The following is a 14,335-nucleotide window of genomic DNA, read 5'->3' on the forward strand; positions in this document are numbered from 1 at the left end:
GCGTGGCACTATTCGCCCGCCGGTGAGTCTGCTCGGCTACCTCTCTCTGTACGAATGGTTCTCCGGCGTGCGTTCGGGTACACGCCGGTGAGTATAGACGTGACAGAGAGGGTTGAGCAGCCCCTGGATAAAGTTTTACGCATGACGCGCAATGAGCGGGGTAATGGGCGACTGTACGCGTGAGCTTAGCGTCACGGTAAGTGTCCGGGATCCGCCAATAGTATAACCGCTGGTAATGCTCCCGTGATGGTGGAGAGAGACTGAAGTATCAGCGAGAACTTGCCTGGAGGGCTCTGTCCGATTGCATGTGCTTTAGTCCGGTTATTTGTTGTGGGAATATTCTTATTTGCTCGCGTACCTATTGACCTTTAAGAGGCCACAAATTGCAACAATGAAAGAGTTTGTTGTCTTTCGTGCACACAAACTTTATGGGTTTCTGCAGTAGACGACGTGGAATACGTAAAGTTCGATTGATATCACAGTTAATCACCACTGTGAACGCTTTTACTTAACGCACGCATGCGTACTGCAGATCGGTGTCAAAATTTTAAACGCCTTTGCGTGTGCCACTGGGCCTGCAACAAGAAAATACATTGAACTTTGTAAAGATTCAGTCATTTCATAGGAATTTACACGCATGGGTGTTTTCTCTGGGAGATCTCAGACAGTAAGTCTTTGGCATAAGTGTTGTGTCGACGTGTTCTGACTTGCAAAAGTTTGCACCATCCGTCAAGATGCAGCAGTCGGTGTACATGGTGGCAGCTACAAATGAATTTCTCTCTATGTGTATGTGCAACGATAGACAGACACTTGTCTCTATTGCAGCGACGCATGTCATACCAAACATGTAACATGTAGATGATGTAACATGAAGGCAAAACACGGCCACGCTTTAACAGCTCGCTGAAGGCTGCGCTGTTCAGTGGAAATCAGGTGAACCAAATTCACCTGGCTGCAGATACAACCTTGATTCCTGTACCGAGAATCCAACCACAAACATTCTGCAAAAAAAAAAAAAACAGCGCCCTTGCCACAAAATATTATGTATTCTCTGTCTCTATTTCTCCCTAGAAGGACTTACAGAATGTCGCGCTTATCACGAAACAAAAATGCATAGCCTCGTAATTGTCTGGACGTTTTGTTCGGTGTCGTCACGTGTTTGACATGTATCCTTCCATTAGCAATGTAGATGGTCATTGGGCGCTTTCAGGACGCGCTTCAGCGGAAGGCAAACGCTTCTCATTTCAAAAGCCTCGAAGAATTTGGAGCTGGCGCCATATTATTCGGCAGTGTGGCAAACCGGCATGAAATAGGGTCTCTCTGTCTTCATCTTTCGCAGACATTTGTAGCGATATCGAAGGCAGAATGGCCGAGGGAGTCACCCGCTTCGTCGCAAGGGCAGCGGGGAACAGCAGCCGTCGCCGTGGTCTCCTCGTTGAACGTTCGCTTTCTCACACGCGCTCACAGATGACATCGTTTCGGACGGCTACCACCGCCCTGTCAAGCCAGCTTTCAAGGTCTATAGCTTCTACGCAGCTATAGACTTCGCTTAGGAATATGACGCTCCCTGCGACTCGAAGCGTCTGCCTTTTCGCCCCGTCTCACACGCCCATTCTTGTGATGACGTTTCTCTTCTCACTTGTAGATATTTATCCAGCAAAATTTTAGAAGAGAAGGGAGAAACGAAGGGAGAGTCAGGAGGCGGTTCCCGAACTGTGACTCACGTTCACGCTCGCTGTGGTGGCAAATGTGCCCCGACCGTGCACTGACGCTATTCGTCGCAGAACGGCGCTTCCGAAGGGCTCTCCGGCGAGCTCGTTTGCGATTGTGGTCACCCATGCACGACGGGGACAGGCTGTACCACTGCACTCGCGCATTACGGACTTTCTCTTCGTGGCGATAGCGTGGTATAGATGAAAGTTGAGCGGCTTAATGCCGGATTTCGGCACCGGGAAGTTGTGGTAGAGTTTAGAGATCTGGATTTGTGAGCTCACCGAGTGGTAGGGAAGTGCGCAGCTAAGTCGGTCTGTTAGTCGCATTAATTGTTGAGTACGCCGAAGCATGAAGCGTGAGATATGACTATATCGCAGTTCAGAAGGTTGTTTATATCAGCTAAAATGCCGTATTTCGCGTTCTCTGAATATAAGTTAAATTACACGTGAACACTTTTATCCCCTATGTACGAGCTTCTTTACGCTCTGCCAAAAGCTGTACCTGTAGAGTTATCTTCCACTCAATCCGTACACGGATTAAACGGGATGGCATCAGAGCTTCTTTGTGTAAGTGAAATGCTAAGGCACTCCTCTTTTTACTGGAAATATTAGTACTTGTCTCAGGTAGTTACATAATTGTAATTGCTTACAGACGCAGCACAGCCTTCAGTAATATAGCTGTATGGCAACATCATCTTCAGGACTTGCGCAGGTTCACACGCCTTAGACTCGTCGAAGTACTGTACCGTAGATTTAGAGCTGTGATGCCCAGCGCGAACACAGACTTCATTCATTCACCGCAAGATTGCATAAAGTATACACTTATTCGCCTTTTGCTCAACAACATACCACATATTGTGTGCATATTCTTTCGGCACAGGGCTATCATGCTCTTATCCCATCAGGAGTCCTTGTGATCCGTTACACTCGAAACTCTTATCACAGTGATCGTCGTAATCGTGGTTATTTTTTTTTTTTGTAGCTTCCGTTGCGATGTTTCATTTTGCTCTCTGATTTTCAAACTTCCCAAGGACAAACGCACGGTTTCTTTTCCTCCCCTCGTGGGCCTTTCGTTTCGCATGAGAGAACTTCCCATCCGTTACCGAACAGGGCGGGAACACTGCCGGGAACGGCATAGCAATTGCAGCTACGCACATAACATGGAGGAGGAGGAGGAGGAAAGAGAGAGAGAGAGATGGGAGAGACTGAGAAACAGGAAAGCAGGAAGTGTGAACGAAGTTCCAAGCAGTGCAGCCGAACCAGCCGCGCCCCCTTTCCCAACTTTCCGAATCCCCTCGCCCCATTTCTCAACGCACCGCGGTTGCCCTCAGCTCGGGGTGCATTCGAATGTCGCGTGACAGATTGCCTGCTCGCGACACGAGTTTTTTTTTTTTTTTCGCATGTGGTTCAGGCGTTTTGTTTCGTTCTTCTTGTTGCCGTCGCCCTTGGCTACTTTCGAGGCGCAGCCGCATGAAAAACGACGTTGTTAGGCATCGCACTTGCGCTCGTGCTTTGGTTTAGATTTTGGCCGCTGACAAACGTACGTTAAGAAGTACGGTTGAGTTGCGTAGGTATCGGCTCTCTGGATTTCGTGCCGACCGGTTGTGCCCCCGCGATCTCCGACGACAGCGCAGCTCTGGCCGACTGGGCTCCCCCTACGCCATCTCCTGCCGCCGACGAGAGCTCTCGCTGAGTGGTGCCTCGTCCTCGGACTCCTGCGACCATGTCCATCTTTCCTATCTTCTCCTTGCTTCTGGGTGTCGCTGTCCCTGCACCACGCTCTCTCCTTCCCCCTCTCTATCTCTATACCTTTAATCTTATCCTTTTAATCCCTCCTTACTCCCATCGCTCGTGAGCTATTGTTGAGGTGTCGCACCGTGATGCAGACAGTTACTTTTATCTTCTTTTTTCTTTTAAGAATCACATAAAAATCACATCAGGTATCAGCAGCTGCCTGACGGAAGGAATTATCCTGAGTGCGTCTCGTGGTTGTACGAGACAGTACTTCAAAAATGTATTTCTGTTCCGAGAAACCTGATAAGTGTACACCGAAGACGATGTGACGTGCAATTATCCAATAAGGTCAAATAAGGGGGTTGTTGAGACTTTATATTCTGTATATAGTATTTATATATCTTAATTGAATTGATGGCACTCTGCACTGCGAATTATTTTCCTGCTTTTTCAAGTCTGTGCATACAACCACCACTATAAAAATGTTTTTTTTTTTCCTTAATGTGCAGGACACGGTGTTTGAGTAATCAAGCGAACATTGTACCAACCAAATAATAAAGCCAGATGACTTTTACTACGGTAGAGTTGTGAAATTCATCACTAGTGGACGCAATAGTTCACTTGACATAGCGTCGTGTTGGCACGTCAAAGTTTGCCACTCCAAAGCTTCTTGTACTTCTTGCGTTACGTGCAAACAGGTTCGTCTTTTCTTTTTCCAGAAGAATCTGTAACACATTCATACATTTCATATGTAGCTCGTTCAGCTGCGATCAATCGCTGGTGTTTTTCTGATGTTTTTGGCCTCCTGTTTGTGCATTCCAAAACAAGGGGTAAAGATCGCCAAAAAGAATTTCGTTGTGCCTCACAGCGTGCCCACCATTTCCGGCGTCCTCCCAAGATTCGCTACGTACCAGACGTTCTTTCGCCCACTCGCACTTGGTTTCGTTTCTCTTCTTCGCTTCAGCCCTAACTGAGAGTTGTCTCGAAACGCGCTTCAAAGTAGGCGTCTGACTAGTATGTTGGTTAACAAGAAAAGCAAATACGAAAAGCCAGCGAAGGATTCCTTGTTCTCGATTAGGACAAAAGCGTTAGGGATTTCGAATGCTGAATGTGTCAAGAGTCTCCGCAGTTCGTCGAGCTTTGCGGCGCCAGAAAGAAGTTCCAAAGCGCTAGTTTTTCAAAGCGCTAGCGCGGTGGAACCTGGCGAGAAGCATAGCTCCACGCACAAAGAAATCCAGACAACCGTTTCACATTTTGACGCCGTCTCTGTGCCGCTCTTGCTCAAGAATGCATGAAGTATCTCTCCGAGAACAGTTTTCGTGAAAACGCCGACGTGAACTTCCAGCAAAACAAAAAAAAAGAAGCTTTGGTTTAAAACGGACACTAGGGTGAGTTGGTTCGTACCTGGGAAAGATATTGCAAATTGGTGCTGCGAAATCCCACGAGGTGGCAGAATAGTAAAGAGAGGGAAAAGGTAAGATCGAAGCCAGAAGAAAATCCGTTTGGATTTCTCAGACTGCTTGCCCAAAAATTCATTCTGATCCGGGAGTCGAACCCGTGACCAACGTCTACAACCTGCTACAAATGGGTAATTCTCAATTTTAATTTCTCTGGAAAAAGAAAAACGGCGCTAGAAACACGAAGGGTGCAGAAGGACGAACGGATCGGTTGTATGACGCTATGTACTGAGGCTTCGCAGTGCTTGCTCGTTTTTGTCGGCTGCACCATTTCGTCTGGCTGAGCTGCGATTGCGCCAAGTGAGCGGCAAAATTTGTCAGCTCAACATTTTTTTCCCTGCTTGGTTTTTTCCCCTCATTTCAACTCGTTCTTTCCCTCTTCGCTCCATGATAAGCTCCTTCCCATCATTGACGTTAACAAGACCCCCACATGAGCGAATGTGGCGCGTGGCTGCGTGATGGTTGGGATCAACTTTGTCTTTCAGTGTCAGCACTTTTTTTCTCTACTCAGTTTACTGAATAAAAAGGAAGGAAAGAGAGGGAAACGCCTTGATACGCGACATCTTCTTGATCAGAATTAGCTGGATATTTGGTGCTTGTGGTAGTAAATTCCGTAGGAGTAGTAAATGCTGTACTAAGTGGTGATGGTGTTAGTAGTAGTAGTAGTAGTAGTAGTAGTAGTAGTAGTAGTAGTAGTAGTAGTAGTATAGTAATAGGCGTCACACAGGTCTCGGGGCTAGAAAAAAGAAAGAATAACGAAATAAAGTGAAATTATTGTGATGATGATAATGGCGACGATGCACATGATTTCGTTAGCCTATCACATACACTCGAGCTCTTGCATTTGCCCTGTCCGCCGATCTTCACGTGCGGAACAGGCTGCAATTTTTTTCTTCTTTTTTTATTAATCTACTGCGTGGTCGTGTTAAACCAATGTAAGCTTTTTCTTTTTTTTTTCTTTGCCAGTGTCCCAAGTCAGCTTAAACAAACACTGACTCGCTCATGGGCGGCGAATCTCTATGCCGGGCTTGATGCATACTCTCTGGGTGGCATACATATGCAGGCGGAATTATTCAGGTGGTCCCTTCTTCTGTGTGGTTTGGCCATCGCGAAGCTTGTGCACATCTACACCACTTCCTTTGACGCAGAAGCACCCTCGCTGATTCAAAAGCAGATTCCTTGAGATGCGCTTTGGGTTAAGTTGCATGGGGGATATATGCTCTCCTTCCTTTATTATTATTTTTTTCTTTTTCTAAACATTTCGTTCGCCCTTTCCCTGACGTGCCAATGTGCTATCTTTGTTTTCTTTTTGTTTTTTAGGTTAAACCAAAGTAAACCATACAAGGGCACAATACAACAGGGATCAAAAACAAAGACTGGAACGAATGTAATCAACAAATAGAATGCTAGAAAAAAAACCAGTGGGGAGAAATGCAGAAAAGAAAACGAACATATTTCAAGACAGAAAAGCATGCATAGGAACAGGAATAAATAGTAGAAAAAGAATAAACGGGGGAAGTAAAAGAACCAAAGAAGCAAAGAAAAAAAAATTCAGAACAGCGACACTGGGCATGCGAAATGGAAGAACAGCGCAGAATCAAGACGGAATCAAGAAATAGAATACCTTATCCAGAAGATGACGAAAGAACGAAAGAAAGCAAAACAAAAGATAAAGGAAGGAAGTGAAAGATGTGCGCGCGTCATTCTCGACTCACCCGTCGAGCGCACGCACCCTCTGCTCCGCACTTCCCGAGTAGGGCCGGTGTTCGTTGCCTCCATGAATATTTTACGTCCCTTCGGACACGTCTCCGTCGGTAATGGTACGTACTGCGTCGTTGCGCACCGTCGATTGGGGAAGGGTCGTCGTATTCGCGCGCAGTTCATCCATAAAATGGGCGTGGTCAAGGCTGCGCCGTGGACACCGCCGCGAACTAATGCCGCACGCGGCGCTGTAGTACATCACCGATGCTCAGGTCTCGATATGTGGGGCACGGAGTTTTCAATTTGATAGGCCTGTGGGTTAGCGGGCCAGAGATGTCGCAGACAGCTTCGAGGCTGTACGAGTGAGACCTATCTTTCTGCATCGATCCGTGCTGAAACAATTTGATTTATGCGCAGTTTCGGCGTGGGTTATTTCATTATAGAAATTTAAGATCACCTGCGCGTGTTCCCTTCCTCAAACGTGTACAATGAAGAATGGGCAGTGATTTATACAACATGTAATTGTACGATTCTTTGGGCTGATTCCTTGGTAATTTCTAAATAGTTACAAATCCGAAAAAACGCGGACAGATGATTGCGCAGAATTTTGCATTGAAATCTGGTTAATTTTCAGCAGTAATTACTCAGACGATCAATGAAAATGGTTTGGCTGGTGCCCACGACCTAATGAGCAGCGTTTCGCTATCACAGTTACTTAGGGTTTGCGGATGCTATAAAATGAGTATGCGCCTAATCATTCTATGAATCTTTGTTTCGGTGTCCTTTCTTGTGTACCATTCCGTTGTGCCCATCAGACCCATAAACCACAGAACAAGCGCTTGTCCTGTGCATCAGTGTTCTTGCTGTCTAGTATCTAAGCTATCTACTAGTACCTAAGTAGTGATCGAATGCACCTACTCATTTTTTTCTCTTTTTCAATGTTATCGTTTTAGAGCATAACCCGACCTCTGTAGAGCATGGTAGCACACGAGAACGTTCATAAGCTCTGTATCCTTTCTTTCAACTCTTCCTTATCTTTGCCAGTTCTTGTTTATTGCGAAAAACTTACCGTGATGCTAAAGCCTAATGTCTTTTATTTCTACCTTGCAGCCCAGGAAGATGAAACGGAAGTGCCCCAAGACCGGAAAGTGGAGTTTTTAACGAAAGAGCAGACATTCTTCCTGAGCCTTGGCGACTCCGTTACTCTACCGTGCAAGATCGTCCAGTCGAGTGAGTAGCCAGCTCCGAAGGAGAGGGGGAAAAGTAATTTCGTATTGAACAAGTGCAGCGTCAATTTAGCGATGTTTTTTTTTCTCTTTTGGTACATTAGGCGCATATTAAACAAGATTAAAAGGCTGAATTGAGTTTTTAGCATTACATACGTGATAGCACTGTAATCATTGGTAAATCCGTGTAAATTTAAACATTATAAGCTTAACTTGTGAATCAGTCAGTCATTCAAATGTAGTGAACAGAATTTTTTTATGTCAATGAATACTGAAGTTTTCACTCATGTCAATGATTAAATTGTTTCAGAAAACGACCTTCCAATATCGAATCAAATACAGCGTGTTTTATAGTTAATCAAAATGAAAAAAAGTGTGCATTATGCCCTGATGGTTAAAGAGAAGAGTTGCTAAGATTGCTTATTTACGTAATAATTAAACTACGTGTAACGTTGTTCGCAGATGAACGTCTGGTAGACTGCAGAATAATAAATGATAAACAAATAATCTAAGTTATTTGATGGACGAGGAAACGGCATGTCACTAGATGCACGTAGAATATTGAGTTCGTTCTAGAGAAGGCACATAAAATATACTACAACACTGCACATCACTTTCAAAGCTACAGAAACAAGTTGCAAACTTTCATTGCCCAAATCGAGACAGGCATGAATATCAGCTACTTACGAACTAAAGGTTATTCTGTTATTACTGAAGCCCCGCCGCCGTGGTCTGGTGGCTAAGGTACTCGGCTGCTGACCGCAGGTCGCGGGATCGAATCCCGGCTGCGGCGGCTGCATTTCCTATGGAGCGGAAATGCTGTAGACCCGTGTGCTCAGATTTGGGCGCACGTTAAAAAACCCAGGTGGTTGAAATTTCCTGAGCCCTCCACTATGGCGTCTTTCATAATCATATGGTGGTTTTGGCACGTTAAACCCCACGTATCAATCAATCAATCAATCAATCAATCAATCAATCAATCAATCAATCAATCAATGTTATTACTGAAATTTATTGCGAAGCTATTTGCTTCCTCTTTTCGCACGTGGTTGTGTTTTCTCTGAGCGGTAACTGTGACTCCTACGTAGCAGAATAATTCAGTGCAGACCAGATTTGTATCGCTATCTTTCCTTTAATAGTAAAAAAAAAATCTAATTTACTCAGTTCTGGTGCGCAAGTAACTCAAGAATATTTACGACGTGCATTCATAGACTGACGTATCAACGTGTTGAAGGACTCTGGCAAAAGGTGCGAGCACGGATGATCACAAGCTCGTGGTAATAAAATCCGTGATCTCCTATGGCCAAGCTATGAACAAAACGTTCGACACTTCATAGAAGCCATCGCTTCTCATATTCTCTCACAATGTTTAACTTTCTCGTCACCGCTTTCGATGCGCAGGCGAGGATGAGTTCATCAAGGTGTGGATAAAGAACAAGGATATCCTGTTTGCCGGGAGTTTTCGTGTGGACACGGACCCAAGGATCAGCCTTGGTCCCGAAGGCGAGCTCAAGATCGACGGCCTGGTAGCCTCGGACGACGCCGTCTACACCTGCAAGGTCAACAGTCAGATCGAGCCGAATTCTATCCAACACAAGATCGTCCTCCCAGGTATGACTTTTTCCCTGCGGCAGCCTCGTGCTATAACAATTTTAGTCCAGCTGCTATTCGTGCAAGTGTACCAGTCGTCCTCTTTTTCTCTTTTTTATCCTACTGTATCGCGTTTATTTTTTTTTTCTCTCTTCTCTCCTACCCTATGAAAGGTAGCGAACTTGGTGCAACCTGGTTAACCTGCCAGTTTTTCCTATGTCACTCTCATGCTTTTATCTTGCTTTTATGAATATGCCATGCGCGATATTCTTCTATTTATTGTGCAAATTATTGTCATCATCATGTGACCGTATATAGCTCAGCTATTGAAAAGAACAACGCACTAACCTCCACGCTGGCGTTGTGCTTGAATTAGCGGATCGTTCCAACATGTTCACGAAAATTTGTTTGGATAAACAAGAATGTTATGAGCCTTTGCGGCTGAAGTTTGTTTAGTATTCAGTATATTGTGAGCACGTCTTGCTTGCCATTCATAAGAGTGACGGCATCGTCATATGCAGTTCAATAGACGTCCTCACGAAGAGAGAAGTTTCCGCGACAAGAGACAGGAAAAAATGAAAATAGAAATAAGAATAATCGCTCTTCTTAAGAACATAACATTTAATTAGAAGTCTTGGTCCAGTGTAGTCCCCTGTGACCAGAAATGTTATTCATTAAAATCAAAGTGCAGATTACGCTTAATTGCGCATTCACGTTTTCCGTGTAGCCCGTGTCTTGGAAACTTCCGTCCTAGTGAAAATGTTGGCGTAATTTCTACTTTTGGCTGATGATTGCCAAGGTTAAGAAGTTCAGCCATGACCCTGGTACGAAGACCCTTGCAATGAAGCGGAAGACATACCCTTAAACTGTCCGCGCTTTCGCGATCTTATCATTAGGTTCATAGATCCAGCTCTGATGGTATTCTGAAAACCGCAAAAAAGAAAAGTGGTTGCTGGCGCATTGCGACCATGCCGTAGATCTTGTATGACCCTTTACCTTGTGCATACGAATGCTGCACTCATTGGTACGGATGAAAAGTAACTCACATACGTTAAGAAGGGCCCCCTTTTTCATACACAGAAACACAAACTTCGAGCCTTGCCTGCACTCACATACATTAAGAAAGGCCCCTTCTTGCTTACACAGAAACAGAAACTTCGAGCCTTGCCTGCTAACCTTTGTAGTGCGGAAGCAGGGAGGACCAAAGCATATAGAGCCTTTAGCTCAGCTTGGTTTACCTCGAGGCACGCCTCCTCTTAACATCCCCCGAATCTCGCGACGCGCAGGACCCCCTAGGCTGTCTACGATTCCAGAAAGCGGCGAGGTGACAGTAATGAAAGGGGAGCCCCTGTATATCGGCTGCGTGGCGAGCGGAAAGCCGGACTCCACCATCACGTGGCGACACATGGTAAGTGAGCTGTCCTCTCACTTTCTATCCTTGCTTCCCTCATCCGCAATGTGCTGCCGACGCACTGTCGCCCCCTGTGCAAGCCACCGTCGTCTCCCCCACGCTCTTCGAGCACTTCTTTACGCGCGCTTACGGGAGCAGCAAAGCTCTGTGTCGTGGCCACTGTGGAGCCCACTGCACGGCCGCCCTTCCGCCGTGTCTCTGCGTTACGAATATGAATGAACGAATGCTGGACGTTTCCTGTGCAGATGCCAGCTCGCTTTACTTCTCTGATTTCATTATCACTGGCTCTCGTCGTCCGGCTCTATTTTCGTTGCTTCATTCATGTGTCTGCTCGCTCACAGAGAGCCGAGCGAAATCCCTGTCACACGTATACCCTTCTTTGTGGCAGAATACGGCCACCTGTCATCTGTCGTCCGTGCTATCTCGCTATTCCTTTTACGCGATGTACCAAACACTTTCGAATGCGCGCGCTGTCGTACCTGTAAGCTCATCTGTAAGCTCTTCACGACGATTTGTGGAACATGCAGTCGCGCGTACAAATTGAGCATGCAGACGAAAGTCGCCCGCAATGTGGGTTGCACACAAAAGGTGCATAAGCTGTGATGCAACGTTTTAATAAAGCGCTGTCGTCGTGGTCGAAATTCGGCGTACGTGGGCACCTAGGCTTTCAGCCCCGTTACCATCAATTTTAGTATATATGATGAAATCATGTGACCCAATTTGTGACGAAGGGAGATATAAAAGTGTACAACTCACTTTTTCAACACTCCTAACTTGAGCCGAACTTAAAACAAGTGAGATTTGTTCTCCTCTCCCTTAGCTATGGGCGAAAGAGAGGTATTACTATATGACGCAGCAGGACATTTCGATTTTTTTTTGATGGCCCGCGTGTTACATCAAGTTCAATCTCCATGTTTATGTTTTGTTTGTGTTTTGACTGTGTTTTATGTTCCCCTGCTTTGTTTCCCCACTGTTGCGTTATTTGGACCCTATATGTTGTGCAATTCAGTTACACTTTGTGTCATTCTCTTCTGCAGCTTTGGACGAATTCGTTACTGTCATTGCACTTGTTAAGCGTCAGAGAAAAACGTGTAGCGGCTAAAAGGGTACCCATTCATTGTCTCTTAACTGAACTGGCTTTGCGTACTTGATCAGCTTAGAAGACTTTCGAAATATGCTCCAGCTCTGGGGGATATGAGTTTAGTGATGCCCGCAGCATGACGCCTTTCGTTCCACTGCCTATACCGTCGTGTTAAATGTGTGGATGTTGTTTCCGAATGTTTACAGGATCATATCAGCACCTCAAATGTGGCACGGTCGTCGAGGTCCGTAAGTGGCATTTGCCTCTAAGAGAGAAAAAAAAATGCAAAAAAATACGTAGTTCCAGTGTGTGCAAGCAGCAACAAAACCTCATATTCCCGCTAGAATCTTGCTGCCTGTGTGGCCGGCTCTTCTTAATCCTGCGACCCACCTCTTGTCCTGTGGCAGAATTGTTTTTTTTTTCCCTGTGTCCCCAAACGATATAGCCTGCGTGGCCGTTTTGCCTCTTTCAGGGTGGTTTTGCGTGCAGTGGTATGTGTGTGTGTGTGCGTGTGTGCATTTGTCCACTCACTGAAACCAACCGTGTGCCGTGTGTGTGTGTAGCGTGTCTTTCGGTGTTGCATGACGCGAAGGCGCGACGGGTTTGTTAAAACCTGCGGCTCTGTGACGTATACGGGCACCGTACGCTGCGCCGCCATCATGCCCGGCGAACCCCGGCTTTCGTAGTGCACGTGCTTTCAAACGTAGACCGCTACTCCCCTGCCGCCGCCTTTTTCTTTTGTGCGCATATTTCCGCCACAGTTTTTTTTTTTTGTAAGCTCCATCATTCCCTTTTTGTTCTGTATTACATTTCTTGTCTCATTTTACCTTCGTCTCTTTAGTTCATTTTGTTCTGTACATAAATATAGGTTTTTATGGTTCCTCCGAAGGTGTGTGTCAGATTTCGCAGGGAGAGGGAAAGAAGTAATCCCCCTAGAAAAAGTTTGTTCAGGCTTTCTTCACTGATACCGTCATGACAAAAGTCCAAATAAAAAAAAACTACAAAGAACGCAATTTGAAAATGCTCACGCAACCACTTCGTGAGCCCTTTGTGTACCTATGGTATATAGTTTTTTTTTTTTTTTGCTAAGAGCCCATTTCTCTTTTTGCTGTCACGAAGCGAGTGGAAGGTGTGGTCGTATGACGAGGTGTCAACGCTGAACGCCATGCCCACTCGCATTCGTTGACGCGCGAGATCAAGCGAGGTGTTTTGGCAGAAAGCTATTATTTATCCAAGACATAGTTTTGCTGCTGCACAGTGGCTTGGCTTGCAGTAATGCGTTTCACGATATAACGCTTGAGCCAACTTTGCGTTTCAGCGTTAATGGAGCGGATGGCCTGCTTTTTCCACATAATTTTTTTACAGCATGAGGAAGTCAGTCAGATTTTTGATGCTGTTGCTGTTTCTGTCTTCCTTCCTTTTTGAAAATGGATGCCTGTCCATAAGGGGACATGGACGTCAGCTAGTAAATTGTATTTTTTTTTCTGCTTCGTTACAGGCGTGTGCTTTTTCTGTGACATGCGCAGTAAACGGCAGCCTTCTGCTATCTAGTGGCTGGCTCTCCAGATAACGTTTTGCTTGTAGTTGTGCGAGCTTGATAGAATGTACATCCTTGCTCCCGTTTCTGTATTGCTCACATTAAGAATTGGATGTACTCATGTACTTTTATGTCATTTTTTATTATTTAAGATGTTATTTCATAAATCAACCATACAACTATTGTCGAGTTCAAATGCAACAATGTCTGGACACGCAACTCCTGAACATTCCCAAAACATGGGAACATGTGTACGTGGCGCCATTTCTCGGCGGCAGCGTTGGTGTCCTGCCTTAAATGAACGAGAATCGGTCGGAACAAAATCTCTTGGAGATAGATAGATAGATAGATAGATAGATAGATAGATAGATAGATAGATAGATAGATAGATAGATAGATAGATAGATAGATAGATAGATAGATAGATAGATAGATAGATAGATAGATAGATAGATAGATAGATAGATAGATAGATAGATAGATAGATAGATAGATAGATAGATAGATAGATAGATAGATAGATAGATAGATAATTCTTAGCAGACTGCAGCACTACAAGCACTCTAGGAAGCTACGGGATTCGCAGTGCGACGCCGTAACTTTAGCACTATGTTCAAATAAGTTTCCGCTGTATCAGAACGGGAGTCGTTCTTGATAACTACTTTCCTTCGTCAGATATTAATTTTTTTTTCGACAATTTTTTGTTCAGTTACGGAAGATCTGACCGCTGTCACTGACGAGAAAAGGCCCACCTTTCATATGTCTTCACACCTTGGTCATTTATACATTGATTGGCAGGTTAGCGTTCTGTGAAAGTGGGAAAAATTAGCATCTTGTCTACATTTCTATCAGAACTTCATAATTCATAGAAGTTCCTTCAGAGGAG

The 14,335-nt window shown here is 45.1% G+C and overlaps 1 protein-coding gene across 3 annotated transcripts in view; it reads left to right on the forward strand.

The window, feature by feature from the left end:
- Positions 1-14,335, forward strand: part of LOC119171882 (limbic system-associated membrane protein) — a 219,371-nt gene that overhangs the window by 190,638 nt on the left and 14,398 nt on the right. For 2 of the 3 annotated variants that reach the window (XM_075892557.1, XM_075892555.1), the window contains exons 2-5: positions 7,715-7,834; positions 9,232-9,441; positions 10,707-10,828; positions 12,119-12,160. In XM_075892557.1, the coding sequence (XP_075748672.1) occupies positions 7,715-7,834; positions 9,232-9,441; positions 10,707-10,828; positions 12,119-12,160 (494 nt within the window). The remainder of the gene's footprint in view (positions 1-7,714; positions 7,835-9,231; positions 9,442-10,706; positions 10,829-12,118; positions 12,161-14,335) is intronic. The other variant, XM_075892556.1, reaches the window with a different exon arrangement.

The sequence above is a fragment of the Rhipicephalus microplus genome, chromosome 4 (assembly GCF_043290135.1).
Source record: "Rhipicephalus microplus isolate Deutch F79 chromosome 4, USDA_Rmic, whole genome shotgun sequence".
Taxonomy (NCBI): domain Eukaryota; kingdom Metazoa; phylum Arthropoda; class Arachnida; order Ixodida; family Ixodidae; genus Rhipicephalus; species Rhipicephalus microplus.